The 16713-nt window shown below is 43.3% G+C and overlaps 1 protein-coding gene across 4 annotated transcripts in view; it reads left to right on the forward strand.

The window, feature by feature from the left end:
• The window catches only part of COG5 (component of oligomeric golgi complex 5), a 193512-nt gene that overhangs the window by 154262 nt on the left and 22537 nt on the right, over positions 1-16713 (forward strand). For all 4 annotated transcript variants that reach the window (XM_036327523.1, XM_036327526.1, XM_036327525.1 and 1 more), the window contains 2 exons: positions 4911-5148; positions 12865-12941. In XM_036327523.1, coding sequence (XP_036183416.1) covers positions 4911-5148; positions 12865-12941 — 315 coding nt within the window. The remainder of the gene's footprint in view (positions 1-4910; positions 5149-12864; positions 12942-16713) is intronic.

The raw sequence follows: 16713 nt of genomic DNA on the forward strand, positions 1-16713 counted from the left end.
GGGAAGGACCGGGGAAGGGCTCCAGGGATTATCTGGCCTGTCTCGCTCAGTCCCAATCGGCCAGACCCCAGCAGCAAGCTAACCTACCAGTCAGAGCGTATGCCCGCTATTGGTCAGTGCAGGTCATAGCAACTGGTCGACTGGTCGACTCTCTGCCCCCTGGTGGTCAGTGCATGTCAGCGAGCGGTTGAGTGGCCTTAGCATATCATTAGCATATTACACTTTGATTGGTTGAACGGCCGACCAGACGCCCAGACACTTACCATATTAGGCTTTTATTAAATAGGATGAGCACCATTAGCAGATGAAATTTTTTCAGTTCTTGTTTTCATTATTTCTCTCCTGTCATTGAAACATAGAATCATTAACATCTACAGGACTCAGCTTGGCACTTAAGGACTTTTGGTAGTCTGTACCATCATCTCTTTCTAATTTTATCTTTTTTTTTACTTTTCACAAACACCATGTACTTGAGTTCTCGTATAGGCATGGTATTCCTTGTGTCAAATCCAAATCCTGCTCCAGCTTTGAGGGCAGGCTCCGCCAACCTCTCCCAGAGGGATTTTCCTTTCTCAGAGTTTTGTAGCAATCTAATCTAGTCATATCACACTTCGTCATAAACATTTTGGTATTGTTTCATAGCTGTTTCATATGCTTATCCATATCATATTATCCTGAGAATAAGAATCATAGTTCCTAACCAGTGTTTACTGCAGTCTTTTTAAGTAGAGTTAAATGGTTTTGACTCAGTATATTAGAAAACCTTTTATGGAGAATTTGGAATAGTTATTGTCGATGTGAGAAATGTCCAAACCAAAAATTTATTTGTGCCAAACAGAGGATACATCTGGAATCAGGATCTCAACAAACTGAGAAAAATGTTCCCAAGAATAACATTTCATGTTTAGTTACTATTTTGAACTGTCCTGTTTTTCTTTATATTCATGTTGTTTAAAAGAATATCTACTTTATTAAATTTCCAGCCACTAGTCTGTTTGTGGAAAAATTGTGTGATTATTACACTATCCTTTAATTTTTCAAATCATTTATCATTTCATTTATAAAGTATTTTTTGAAGGGTAAAACGTCAGTCTCTATTTTTTATAATGGTAGGAAGCACCAAAGGGTAAAGTGATTCTACACAAAAATGCTGTAATATTTGGATATAAGAATATAATAAAAGCATAATATGCTAAGTGTCCAACTAGTTGATCAACCATTTGGTCGACTGCTCAACCAGTCGCTATGACACGCACTGATCACCAGAGGGCAGACACTCCGACCAGTAGATTAACTTGCTTCCGGCCTATCGGGACTGGATGAGAGGACTGTACACTCCCTGGAGCCCTCCTGCGGTCCCTCTGCAGCCGGCTGGCCAACCTCCCGCGGTTCCTCCCTGGCTGGCTGGCCGCTCCCATCGGCCCCAATTAATCCCGTTCGCCGGCCAGGCCGAGGGACCCCAACCGTGCACGAATTCGTGCACCAGGTCTCTAGTAAGAATATAAAATTGCTGATACCCCTATTTGGGAAGAAATGAACTTTGTTCAAATGTGAACTGAAAGGTTACAGTTAGGCAAATCATCTGTGCCTCTGAAAAGTAAGCAAAAATGAAGAGATTTTTAAAGTTTTATTTTATGAGTGGTGAGATACTTCAGTAATTATATTGATGAGCCAAACTAGTGCCTACAGGTAACACATTAGACATTAAAAGTTGGTTTCCCAAATAGGTATGCTCTTACTAGTTTGCCTAAATACTAGTGAGCCAGATTGTTTCTTTAACTGTAGGGTTATTATGAAATTGAAGCTTTATTTTAAGGTGTATAACATCCATGTTTTTTCCCCAAATGGCCTTTGATGGTTCCATTTCACCTTGTTCATATGCAGCAGATACTTGAGATTCTACTGCAAGTCATTTTCCATATATGGAAGTATACGACTGTGGATCACTGTTGGTTTATAGTGTATTTAAAGTATTGTTCCTATAGCAAAGCAATAATTTCCCCCCTTTCTATAATATTGTTGTTAGTAATTCTGGTATGTCATGTCCTATATGTATGGCTTACATGAAACATAACGTAAAGTTGGATTAAACTATTCAAGATTAGGCACCACTTTTACAGTAGGGATAGCCTCTAAGGGACACACTTGGAAAATCAAAAGTGAACACCTGCCCTCCCAAGTCCTCTGCACTTCTTCTAGGTAAAAGGAATAAATCAGGTTTATCTTCTAGGCCAGTGGTTCTCAACCTCCCTAATGCCGCAACCCTTTAATACAGTTCCTCATGTTGTGGTGACCCCCAACCATAAAATTATTTTCGTTGCTACTTCATAACTGTAATTTTGCTACTGTTATGAATCGTAATGTAAATATCTGATATGCAGGATGTATTTTCATTGTTACAGATTGAACATAATTAAAGTATAGTGATTAATCACAAAACAATATGTAATTATATATGTGTTTTCCGATGGTCTTAGGCGACCCCTGTGAAAGGGTCATTCGACCCCCACAGGGGTCGCGACTCACAGGTTGAGAACCGCTGTTCTAGGCCAACCCCAACCTCATCTATAATGTGGTTACAGAATTCCTTCCTATCTAACAAGTAATTCTCAACATGGTTTCCTGGTATTTGAAATTTGTTTAATAGGACCAGGGGGTGCACCAGGAATGTCTCTTGTGTGCATTATGTGAGTCCTCATAGTGTAGTTGAGCTTCGCTAGCTATTGTTGTGTCCCTGGGTGTGGTTGACTCTCAGGTTGTCAGTGATGATTGGCCATGACCACAGTTTATGAGCTGCTGTGTAGGGGCAGACCCCAGGAACAGAATTCATCCCAGCAAGGTGGAGAACTCCCTTTGGGTGTGCCTCTTGTGGAGCTAATGAGGTCATGCTCTGTTTGGTCTGAAGGGAGCCACTGGTATGCTGGCTCCTATGTAGGTCAATGTCAGAAGCTGCCTGTGACCTGCCCTTGGCTCCCTGTTAGGAGTTACAAAGTGATCTACAGTTAGTAGTTGTCTGTGCTTTGCCTGAATGCACATGGGATGGGCCAAACTGTGTACCAATGCCTGCTGCCACCAGTACCAGGCCTGGGGCACGTCAGCAAAAGGCCCAACGCACTTGGCAGCCTGCTGCTGCTTGATAGGCTCAGCCACTGAAAGAGCCATAGGTAATATATGAGTTGTGTGATTTAGGTTCTCAGGGAGATACCAGAAGGCTACCAGGTTAATACAGATTGAAACTCAGCACCAGTGCCAGGTCCGAGGCCACTGAGCAGAAGTCTCTGGGTACACTAAGGCCGGCCGTCATCTGCTTGGGGATTGGTGGCGGTGGTGGCATAGAGTCTCAAGAGCCATTAGGGATGAGCCAGTCGAGTTCATCAGGCAAAAGCAGATTAAGATTGGGTAAGGTGGAGGAAAGGTGACACCCATCAGGCATGCAGGCAGAAGGCCTTCACTGTAAGCCACAGAACTAAGCCTCTCCCTGTGTCTGTTACCCCCATAGCCCACCCGGACTCCCCAGGAGTTTCTCAGGAAATACTGCAGCACAGGACCAGGCTGGTCGCCACCAGCAGAGTCCACCGCCATGTGCCAACTGGGCAGGGCGGGGCCTCAGAGTCACCAGGGTGCAGCTAGTGCAGTACTTCAGACTAATGCCATGTATGTTAGGGCATGGGGGACCAACACAGGCATGGTGGCATAGGTCATGTGCAGGGGGAAAATAGCCCTCTCCCTAAATCCACACAACTCACTCTTTCCCTGTGTGTCTCTTGCAGTCCCTGAGCTTGAATGGAATTTCTAACTACTTACTCTATTCCTATCTGCTTCTGGAAGCATCCTACTTATAATAACCATTGCTGTATATGAAAATAAGCTCACCTCATTCTCTTGCATTTGAGTCAGTTTTTCTCTAGACCATTGCCACTTTCTTTATGTCACTCTCAGAATGTGGAAACACTTAACTTATATTTTAAAAACGATTCAGTATTATGTAGCCAGTGATCTCACTGGCTAGTTAATTAATATCAGGTGAGTTCTAATTTTGATTTAACTCTTCTTTCCTATAAATATTTCACATTCTTTGAATATATTCTTTAAAGAGCAATTATAAACACTTATAAATAGTATTTCATGGAGCATCAGCTGGCATCATCTATTGACCCAATTAAAGCCTTTTCAAATCTCATCAACTGGGAGGAAAAATTGCATATGATATGTATTGTTACATAACCAATTCCAAAGTCAGAATTCTACTGTTGGACAGATCAGATTAAATAGGACCATAGCAGAATCATCTTTGCCAAGAATTTGTTTGGGAAAGGCAGCATTTATAAAGTGTAAAATGCTATTTCAGGACCCACTATTCAATTCACTAACCAGGTAAAACATATGAGTTGATGAAGAGTTGTAAATCTGGAAGAGTCCTTAGAGGTCAAAGAGTATGTAAGGCACTGACATGCATTATCTAAGACATGTGCTTGTCTATTTCATTTTTAATACTCTTGAGCTGCCCTGGCCAGGTAGCTCAGTTGGTTAGATCATCGTCCCTATACACCAAGGTTTTGAGTTTGATCACCAGTCAAGGCACATACATGGAAGAACAATGCGTTCATTAATAAGTGGAACAACAAATCGATGTTTCTCTCTTGCTCTCTTGCTCTAGAATCAGTCAATAAATAAGATTCCCCCCCCAAAAAAAATCTTTAGGTAAATGGATTCTACGATTCTCTCAGTAATCCTCCTAACATCTTAAAACAACCTTTAGAATATAACGTAAGCATTATTATATGCCCTGTAACTCTTAGCAAAAATAAAAATAAGCACCAGAAGGGGGAAATGCTCAGGATTGATGGGCAGAGGGGAGAACAAAAGCCAAATAGTCCCTTTAGTGCATTGGCTGTTTTTGTCTTTTGCAGGTCATTACCCAGCTCAGGGAGGCCTGATGTCCCTTGTTCTCTGTACATGAAGGAGCTCCAAGGTTTCATTGCCAGGGTTATGAGTGACTACTTCAAACACTTCGAGTGCTTGGATTTTGTCTTTGACAACACTGAAGCTATTGCCCAAAGAGCAATTGAACTTTTTATCCGCAATGCCAGTCTCATAAGACCTCTCGGTGAAGGCGGGAAAATGCGACTTGCTGCTGATTTTGCACAGGTAAATTGATGCACAGCTACAAAGGGGGAAACATTCAGCCTCAATATTCTCTGTTAAGTAAAAGATTAAATATGTCTTCTTCAGTAGTTTAAAGAGATGAAAACAATAAATTTATTTAAACCTAATTGCTAATAATAATTTTAAAAGTTTAGTGGTACTTTCATAGCAGATATTTTTTTCTTTAATTTAACAAAAGAATCATCACTCATCTTGGATACTTCATGGTTAAGGTGCAGTCACTCATTCCACAGTGAGGCAACATTTCCTACTTTTATATAATGTGGAGCTTTCTCACTGTTTTACTGTCCTACCAGGGCAGGGGAGTATTGATAAGAGTAATTGCTAGGAAGTAATGCAGACAATGAAAGTTACCTTTCAAACTCTGTAAAGAGAAGGAGCTCTCCAGCACATCTGACCCTCTGGTGCCAGCTCACCACCCAAGACAGTGCTTTAATGCCTGTAGCTGCACAGTGGGCGGGGAGACAGCGTCTGAGCACTTGGGCCCCTGTATTAACCAGAGTGCCCTTTTTGTATATGACCAGCTTGAAATCATTCCAAGCTATGTGATGTGAATGAGGTAAAATGCCATTAAAATAACAGAACCACAGTCAGCTTTTATAAAAAGGACTTTTTTCTTTGTCCTTTAAGACATATTTTTAAGCCTTTTAATAGTATCAGAGGCAAAAAGAAACATACATTTTTATTAAAAGATTCAGAATCAGATAATTCGCATATATGTAACATGTCAAAGGTGAAATCATTTTTAAGCCTTTCAAAGTTGCTAGCTTTACTAGACTAAATAGTTATTCAAATGGCTTATTCATAGTGGTTTCCCAGACCTGCCCCTGCGCCTCCCCTCCCCCGCCGCTCATAAAGACAGACAAAATTTAATGTCCCTAAGTATTCCTGTGTGTGTCTATGGGCAGGTCTTGGTTTATTCTTTCTGCCCGGAGGAAAGAATGTGGCAGGCTGCTTATACAGGGTGGTGGTTGGCCGTGCTCCCTCCTACCTGAGAGAGCCACCAAAAGGAACCAGGTACATAATATAATGTCTCAAGAACTAGGCTCTTTGCATATCAGTCCCTCTAGAAATAAGTCAACATTATCCCCAAATGATACGCCTGAGATCAATAGACCACAGTAAAGAGCCTTCCTTTGAGAAATGCGCCTTTGGTAGCCTTAGCGAGAAAATAGAAATGAATGTTATCATTAATGTGGCTCCTTTAACCTTTCCCATTTTTATAAGCTTCCTTCTCAGGCACCTGCACATTTTGCTTTGTTATTATAGGCAAACTTCAGCTTAAAGAGAATTACATATAATAGTGTCTTACTTGTCCCTCACTGGGTTTACAGACTGTTATTGAACTGAAGACACAGTGACATACCAAGACCTGCTCTTATTTATTAAAGATGTTATGAGCTATACGCAAATGAGTGCCTGTTCTTCTTTTGCCCTTTCCTTCTTAATTTTGTTCCTTCTTTTCCTCTCCTCTCCTCTCCTCTCCTCTCCTCTCCTCTCCTCTCCTCTCCTCTCCTCTCCACTCCTCTCCTCTCCTCTCCTCTCCTCTCCTCTCCTTTCCTCTCCTCTCCTCTCCTCTCCTCTCCTCTCCTCTCCTCTCCTCTCCTCTCCCCTCCTCTCCCCTCCCCCCCCCCCCCCCCCCCCCCCCCCCCCTCCCCCCCCCCCTCCCCTCCCCCTCCCCCTCCCCCCTCCCCCTCCCCCTCCCCTTCCCCCTCCTCTCCATGAGCTCCCTCCCCCACCAGTTTATTTGCATTCTGCTCCAGCTGGTTCTTGAGTCACTCTGCTGGAGGCAGCACTTCAAGTCCAATTAGAGTGGCAGCAGAGATGGCCAGAGGAGAGTGCTGTAGGAAGAAGGCGCTTTTTGTTTTTGCTTCTCATTTTAATATGTTCCCTATGAGTCTTGAAGGATGGAAAGTGTTGTCTTTTGACCCTTCCTACTGCAGCAAGCACCTGCTCAAAATGCATAGCATCCAACGGCAGGGCTAAAACTTCATCATTACGAATTTTATTTGGCATTCCTTCTTTTTTTAAAACATGTTGCCCAGTAAACCAGACGTTTTCTGAGGTTCCTTCCCTTTATGTAAATGAAACACCTATATGCTCTAAAGCAGCGGTTCTCAACCTGTGGGTCGCAACCCCTTTGGGAGTCGAATGTCCCTTTCACAGGGGTCGCCTAAGACCATTGGAAAACACATATGTAATTACATATTGTTTTTGTGATTAATCACTATGCTTTAATTATGGTCAGTTTGTAACAATGAAAATACATCCTGCATATCAGATATTTACATTACGATTCATAACAGTAGCAAAATTACAGTTATGAAGTAGCAACGAAAATAATTTTATGGTTGGGGGTCACCACAACATGAGGAACTGTATTAAAGGGTCGCGGCATTAGGAAGGTTGAGAACCACTGCTCTAAGGCATCCTTTGTTTTTCATTTCTTAAGTATATAGAGAAAAGGCATTCACAACACAGCATTTCCTCAGTGTTAATAGTATATGTTCCAGTCCTGTAATGACATTGGTTGCCGCAGTCTGTATGGTACTGATTTCTTTGTTCACTCCTGTACAGTGTGCCCCGGTTTTAGAACTTCCCTCCATTGACCTGGGGAATGGCTTCCTGGGCCTGTGGGTAGTGGGCACAGGAAAGACAGGTAGAAGTACTACCATCATCATATTTGTGACGAGTAATTTTGGCAAATATTATGCAGCTGTTACCCCCACCCCCACCCATATTTTAAAAGTTAAAGTGAATTTGGAGTATTTATTTGATTTGATTTGCTGTCTTACCACAACTGCAATTATGTGTTGTTGTACCTCAGCTTTCAGAATCGTACTTGGGTGGAAGTATTTTTCTGGGGTCAGTGAAAACACTTGAATAGCGTCACCCTGGCATTGATATTAATGACGGGCGTCAACTAGGAACTAGAAAGCCGTAGACTGCCTCATTATTGAAACTGTATTCAAAAATTAAACAAAGCCATTGAGGCCACTGGAATCAGGAATACACAAATTCTTTGTGAGTTTGAAAATAGTTCTTGTGAGAAAAATGCCTGCTATTCAGGCATAAATGACAGAAAAAGAAATTGCTCAAGAAGAGACCACTGGAGTATGTTTGGGAATACTGATTATTTAGCATAAGGTCCAGTTGCAAAGGTAGATAATGATATATTTTAAAGATTTCTTTAGGAATCCTAACTTCTCCCCACTGACACCATTGCACAGGTGAAAGAGAAAGTGGTTGCAAGATGCCATGGGGAGGGTTCATAGTGAGGAAGTACCCAACACACAGACCCATAGGAATCAGGTCACAGCACAAGGTGGTTTCCTACAGGTAATTAATTCCCTACTGTGACCACATGGTCTCTGTGTCTACACTCATCACACAGCAGTCGAAAGCACTAACTTGTCCAAGGCCATGGGGCTCTGCTCATTCCGGATCCCTTCAGGGACTTGTCCACAATGTCCTCTGAAGCACCACTCCCTCTGCTTCTCTGTTTTGTTTCTGCCTGAGGGAATGGATGACTGCTGGTGTTACCATTAAAATAGGTACTCAGGGGTACTTCTAGCAGTTTCTATTTATAGGTCTTCTAGTGTCCTTGAAGTAACATTTATATCTACGTTTCACTTTTTGCCTAGAAATACAAACTGAGAAAACAAAACAAGATAATCAAGATTCTAATTTCTCTTCTAATTCCTATTGCCATTTCTCATGAACAGTGTCAGGGCAGGTGAGTCCTGGGAGCATCCAGAGATGCCCTGTGGTTAACCAAATGTCTGTGGTGGGGAAGGAGCAGCTATGTAATTAGTTCTCCGGGCCTGCAGCTGACCGCCCATTCCCTCCAAACGGGAGCTGACAAGAGGCAGTTGCACATGCCATTTTTGTATTCACAGCTAATTGCAGGGTCACCTCCTCTCAGAGTAACACTCTGCCCTTTAGAAACATGGCCTTTATTATTTAATGGAATTCTGGCAGAAGAAAATGGGTATGGATGAGAAATTAATTTTAAGCACTTAACATTTTGAAATTGTCCTATGGCATAGAAATCTCCTGCATCATCATAGATTACACAGCCATACGAGGTCATATTCTTTTATATTGTAACTAGAGGCCCGGTGCACAAAAATTTGTGCACTCGGGGGGGGGGGAGGAGAGGTCCCTCAGCCCGGCCTGTGCCCTCTCGCAGTCTGGGACCCCTCGGGAGATAACGACCTGCTGGCTTAGGCCTGCTCCTGGGTGGCAGAGGGCAGGCCCAATCCCTAGGTGCAGCCCCTGGTCGGGCTCAGAGCAGGGCCGATTGGGGAGTTGGGGCGCCGCCCCCTGTCATGCACAGAGCAGGGCGATCGGGAGGTTGTGATGCCACCCTCAGTCACGCTCAGGGTAGGGCCGATTGGGGGATTGGGGCACCGCCCCCTGTCACACTCAAGGGAGGGTCGATAGGGAGGTTGCGGCACCACCCCCTGTCATGCACAGAGCAGGGCCAATCGGGGTTGGGGCACTGCCCCCTGTCACTCACAGAGCAGGGCTGATCAGGGGGTTCGGGCGCTGCACCCTGTCACACACACAGCCGCAGGGCGATCAGGGGGTTGGGGAGCTCCCTTCTATCAGGCACAGAGCAGGGCCGATCAGGGGGTTGGGGCGCCTTCCCCTGTCATGAACAGAGCAGGGTGGATAGGGAGGTTGTGGCCCCGCCCTCTGTCACACACAGAGCCGCAGGGCGATCAGGGGGTTTGGGCGCTGCCCCCTGTCACGCTGATCCCAGTGCCGGGAGGCCTCGCTGCTCCGCTGATCCCGGTGCTGGGAGGCATATTACCCTTTTACTATATAGGGTAGAGGCCTGGTGCACGGGTGGGGGCCGGCTGGTTTGCCCTGAAAGGTGTGCTGGATCTGGGTGGGGGTCCCCACTGGGGTGCCTGGCCAGCCTGGGTGAGGGGATGATGGCTGTTTGCAGCTGGTCACACACCCTTCAGGGTGGGGGTCCCCACTGGGGTGCCTGGCCAGTCTGGGTGAGGGGCTGAGGGCTGTTTTCAGGCTGGCGGGTGACTGAAGCTCCCAACCACTCCTTTTTTTCTTTTTCTTTTTTTTATTCTGGGCCAGCTTTAGCTTTGAGGCTTGGCTCCAGCTCTTAGGCCTCCGCTGCTGAAAGTAGGTTTCTGGCCTTTGCTTACAATGTTGCGATCCTGCTGGCTGAAGCCCAGCGGACTAAAGCAGGTTTCTGGGGTTTTGCTTAGCTTCTATATTTGTTACATAGTTGCTTAGAGTTGCAGCTCAGAGGCTGGCAGCGGCAGGCGGGGAACGTTGGAGTCCTCCATCACTGAAACAAGCAAGCCTCATGTTAGTTTCAAGCTGCCTGGCTGCCGGCCGCCATCTTGGCTGGCAGTTAATTTGCATATCGCCCTGATTAGCCAATGGGAAGGGTAGCGGTTGTACGCCAATTACCATGTTTCTCTTTTATTAGATAGGATTTTTCCCTGCAGCCACTTATTTGCTTTTATGAAAAATACTTCACATAATTTCAGTCTGTAAAAAACATATATACCCGCGCACGTGCGTGCACACATACACACACGCGCGCGTGCACACAGGTACATGACTGGAATTACCAACTCAGATAGATGATAATCATACTTTTCCTTTGTGCTCAGTGTAAAGTAAATGACACATTCTGAAGAAAACTAGGAACTCCCACAGAGAACAGACACACAGCCCACCACCCACTGTCCTTTGAGTTGAGCACCAGCTCAAAGCTGCTCTGTTTTGCATTGTTGGCAAGAATCTTTTCATTTATTCTTCTCTATTTTAGCAAGTTTTTCAAAATGGAGCTTTCCTCTAGTGCAGTGATGGTGAACCTATGTCACCTCTGACACGCAAACTCATTTTTTTGGTTGATTTTTCTTTGTTAAATGGCACTTAAATATATAAAATAAATACCAAAAATATAAGTCTTTGTTTTACTATGGTTGCACATATCAAAAACTTTCTATATGTGACACGGCACCAGAGTTAAGTTAGGGCTTTTCAAAATGCTGACATGCCGAGCTCAAAAGGTCCGCCATCACTGCTCTAGTGTATACTCTGTGTCTGTGTTAAGAGAGAAATTCAGCCCTAGCTAGTTTGGCTCAGTGGAAAGAGCATGGGCCTGGGGACTAACGGGTCCCGGGTTTGATTCTAGTCAAGGGTATATACCCTGGTTGCAGGCTTGGTCTGTGGCCCTGGTTGGGGCGAGTACAAAGGCAATCAATTTCTCTCTCTGTCTCTCTCCCTTCTATTCTCTCTAAAAATCAATGGGAAAAAATCCTCCAGTGAGGATTAACCAAAAAAAGAGAGAGAAATTCACCTGCTCAGAAGTCACCCTCACGACCTTATGAAGAGCCCTGCCCTCCAGTTCTCCCCTGACACTCAGTTCATACATTTGATACCACGTGTCATTTTGCTGAATAATCATCATTGTATGCTTGTGTATGTATGTATGTATATATGTGCATATATGTGTACACACACATCTTCCTTGGGATTTTTGAGTAATGATTATATCATTTAGATAAATATATCCCCTTCTTTGCTAAATTTGAGAAAGCAAGACAGTCTCATTCATCTTCTCATCCCCATGTCTAGCTTGTTGTCTGCAATGGATTGGGAATCAAAAATCTTTCTCAAAATAGGGATTGGTTAGGTCTCCATGGTCTTCCAATGACAAGGAGATTTGAACAGTTTTTCAGAAGAATGGCCAGCAGGATGGAAGCCCCCACTTTCCTTTTGCATGTTTTTCTTGAAGAAAGATGCTGCATTACCAGGGAGCAGCCTTGTACTCAACTATTTTCTAACCCATCCTTTACTGGAGGGTCCTCTTTATACCAGGAGTGGAGAGACAGCATCCTCTGAGTGCCACATATGCAAACACTTTGCATATGCAATTGGTAGGTAAAGAGCAGGTAGCCTAAATCTCCAATTACTGACAAGTAAAATTTCCAATCAAAGGAGGAAAATAAAGAGAAGTGAAACCAATAGTTGCTAAACTATTGTCTGAATGCAAATTTACTAAGCATATAAATGAAGAAAAGTTTTAAAAATACTGACAATAATTGCCAACATTTAAAGAGACTTACTATATATGTAAGGCACTGTGCATGTGTGGAATTATCTATTTATCTGAATAATTATATGAAGTAGATCTTATCTCTGCTTGAAAGATGAGAAACCTGGAACTTAGAGTTTAAGTTTAGGGCCACACAGTAGTCATTGAAGACTGGAATTCTTACACAGATGTGCTCCCTCCAGAGTCCGTGCGTTAATCACTTGAGCCAGCCTGGTAAAAATTGTCATTATTTATATTTAATATAAAAGAGCTTGTTATGCCTACTTACAATATAGGCACAAAGTCAGTCTTCACACCTTCCTTTTTCTGATCTTTTTAATGGAGAAAAGGTCTAAACTTTCTCCTCTTACATAACCAAAAATATTTTTGTATTTTCTTGAAGGAATCGTCTCATTTTATGCCCTTTACTAAATAAGCACAAAAGTTATCTAAGTTCTTATCTTTTAATAAATTTGATTGACTTTTAAAACTTGCCTCACGGTCAAGATAAAATTAAATTTAGTGCAAGCTACAACTTTCTATGATCCAGGTGTATCTCCAGTTCACCTTAGGATTCTGGCATTAAAAGCTATGAGTGCTTTCTTCTTATATTTCAGATGGAGATGGCTGTGGGTCCGTTCTGCAGAAGAGTATCTGATTTAGGAAAGTCCTATCGAATGCTGAGGTCATTTAGGTGAGACATAATCCTGTTATTGCTGTTAATATATCCATATCTATTTGCAGATATATCCTGTTTAGCTGTATGAAATTGCCAACATTTAACTCCTTTGTGAACTACAACAATGGCAGTTTCCTATGGTTCATCTCAAAAGTTATGCAAACCAGAAACTTGTATAGAATTATATGCAGTGACTAATGAGTGTGTGTGTGTGTGTGTGTGTGTGTGTGTGTGTGTGTTATTTTGAGTTACAATTCACAAGATTGAGATGGTAAATTTGATTATGTTCTTTCTAGGGGAATTTTTTAATTCCATTTTTACAGAAGTATATTGAACAATACCAGACAGTTCATAATTATATAGACATCTTTTTCTGAAATTTTCATTCATTCATCACTCTCAATCCAATCTACTTCTATAAGTAGGTCATAGGTTACATTCTATAACAAAACTATTGAATATTAAAAGAAGTGTTTAGTGATGAAATGTAGTTAAACTGAAGATAACTAGTATAGTTGAGCACAAAATTTAGAATTGAGCTTTCTAAAAATCAGTTAAAAAAGAAAAACAGTGAGTTAATTCATACTCATAATGTAAGAATATACCAATTTAAGGAAAAATACTTTTCAGTGCTGAATGCTTAGATAGGTTTTTTACCAACTCAGATTTTAAGGAATTTTGAGTTCCAGTGCATGATAACTGGTATCTTCAATCACAGATTATAGAGGATAAGATGTTCCTGTGGCTATTTTTTCAATAAGCCATCACTTCCCAAACTTTTTCACATCGTGGCACACAGAGAAAATGTATACATTCAGATGGTATCTTACCATCCCTGAGTGCTGAGGGGATCACCATAATATTTATCACTATTTTGTGGCCATGGCATACCAGATGAGAAGCCTTCATATAAACTATCCATAATGTCCAACAGCATACAGGGTGGGGCAAAAATAGGTTTATAGCTATGAGTATGCAAAACACAGAATTTATTCTTGCATTATTTATTATTATTTTCCATATGAAAAACTGTAAACTTATTTTTGCCCCACCCTATATAATGGTCTTTGAATGTATTTCTATGAAGATAAAGTAAGAGAGTCCAGTCACAAAGGAAAATATTTTTTTTAGAAAATACATTAAAAACAAAAAAGGAGAGTCTAGTCATGTGGCTTTCTAAAAATGGACTCAGTACTGGAAACTAGAGTAATCAATAAGCAATACGTCCTTTAAATAATCATTTTTCTCTCTTATTTCATCCAAGTTTTTGATAATAAGGAAATTCAGGTGTAATGTCACTTGAGATATGAGAACTTAAGGTTGTTGATTGAAGAGGGAGTCCTGTTCGATTCCCGGCCAGGGCATATGCCTGGGCTGTGGGGCTCAATCCCCAGTAGGAAGTGTGCAGGAGGGAGCCAATCGATGTTTTGCTCTCATATCAATGTTTCTTTGTCTCTCTCCCTCTCCTCTCCTATCTTTAAAAATCAGTTTAAGAAAAAAAAATTGTGTCACAGTATGGTGATATAAGGGTTTTACATAAGACCAATTCTGTTAAAACAGTCACTTAAGATTCTCATATGAGAAGAGGACTTTGAAGGATCATTTTAGTTTGAATAGTGACACCTTCTAGTACAGTGGTTCTCAACCTTCCTAATGCCGCAGCCCTTTAATACAGTTCCTCATGCTGTGGTGACCCCCAATTTCATTGTTACAAATTGAACATAAAGCATAGTGATTAATCACAAAAACAATATGTAATTATATATGTGTTTTCCGACGGTCTTAGGCGACCCCTGTAAAAGGGTCGTTCGACCCCCAAAGGGGTCGCAACCCACAGGTTGAGAACCACTGTTCTAGTACCTATTTATAAAAAAAAAATAATGATTGATCAATGTATAATAAAAAAAAAAGCCTGTTTTTTATTTCTAGTTTCTCTCATGGAACAATAGTCAATCTAATTGGGTTTCAAACTTTTGACCATGACTTACAGTAAGAGTTATTCTGTATCACAGTCTGGCATCGATTTGCGTGCAAACATGCAGGCATACTCAGACCCACACATGACACACATGCCCACTCATGTGTCATGAAGCAGTCATTATTCTTACGTGTGATATGCTCTGACATTTCCTTTTTATTTGATTATTTTAACCCACTAAATGCTTTCATGACTCACTAATGGTTTGCATCCAGCAGTTTCTCACCTTTCTCACAGGAAGCTTAGCACTTCCAATTTAGCTGCTCTAGTAACAGCAGTAGGGTTTGCTCCTTTCTACAACTATGAAGATTTATGCCCTCTTCTCCTGGGATTCTGGTGTACCTGAGCTTCCTCAGCACTTATATAATAACTAATGACCCAGTGCACGGATTTGTGCACATTGAAAGGAAATTGATTAGAAGGTGGCTGGGGGGTGGGACTGGGCAAGACGGGCATGACGTGCCCTGGAGCCAACCTCTGTGGTCCCTCTTGGTGTCTGCAGAGTGAGCAGGGTACCACTGGCAGGTGGGGCCCCTTGGCCTGGCCTGCGGGGATTAGGCTGAAACCAGCTCTCCAACATCCCCCGAGGGGTCCTGGAGTGCGAGAGGGCACTCTGCAAAGTTGCTGTCGTACAGGCCGTACAGGGTGTGGAACGCAAACGCAAGTGTGCAGTAAACCAGGTTTGTGGCTGACAGTGCCCAGCAACAACTTAACCCACAGTCGAAGGTGGAATCACATGGCCCATGAGGAATCAGGCTCCCTCCTCTCTGGTTCCGGGGTGCATCACCCAAGAACCACTGCTGCCAAGTCACTGCAGCTTGGCAGGCTCCTGCATTGAGCATCTGCCCCCTTGTGGTCAGTGTGCGTCATAGCGACCAGTCGGATGGTGGGAGGGACACTTAGCATATTAGCCTTTTATATAGATAGACTAGTAGCCCGTTGCACGAAATTCGTGCACTGTGGGTGGGGGGGGGGTGGGGGAGGGCCCCTCAGTCTGGCCTTCACCCTCTCCAATCTGAGACCCCTCCAGGAATGTCCAGCTACCTGTTTGTGCCCACACTTTTAACAGATAACAGCTCTATTGTTGTTTCTTTCTTATGCTTAAAACCATTGGAATTAGTAGGTATTCAAAGTGTGTATACATTTTTGGGGGACACCCTGTATATCTCTAGTCAGCGGTGAAAGAAACCAACAGCAGATTTGGAACCCCCAGACAGGGAACCTCGCTCACTCCCCACATGTCTCCCCACTTCACTTTCCACCTTCGTGGGCGGCAGGAGAATCAACGTTTTCTCTCATTAATTTGGAAAAGCACGCCTTGTCACCCGCTGCCTGGCAGGAGTGCGCTAGGCCCCAAGCAAGCGAGGCTCAGTCAGGGCAGCCTTTGCTCATGGGTGCTGGCACCCAAAGTGCACATTCCTCCTCTACAGTCACCCCAACTATCTCACTGTTTCACTGAGAGGACGGAATTCCTCTCCGCCTATGGGTTCTTGATCTTGAACACTGACCGAAGGCACCTCAGCGAGGGCCGCCCGCGCCCACGAGGTATGTCTGTCTGCATCTGCTCTGCCTCAGCACCTGCATTAACCCCTTAGAGGTGATCTCTTAGCTGCACTGGCCTCCATGGGAACAGGGCATCACCACTCCGCCCTCTCACTGTCATCTCACAGGCGCCCACCCTCAGCACCCAGAACACCCAGACACTCTCCAAAGGACATGAGCGCATCAGAGGGGATGTGTGCACATCCTGTGGGGGTGTTAGGCATGCTGGGTTGATGGAAGTGTGGTGGAGAGGCGGGGGGAACTTGT

Source organism: Myotis myotis, unplaced genomic scaffold (genome assembly GCF_014108235.1).
Source record: "Myotis myotis isolate mMyoMyo1 unplaced genomic scaffold, mMyoMyo1.p scaffold_m19_p_11, whole genome shotgun sequence".
NCBI lineage: Eukaryota > Metazoa > Chordata > Mammalia > Chiroptera > Vespertilionidae > Myotis > Myotis myotis.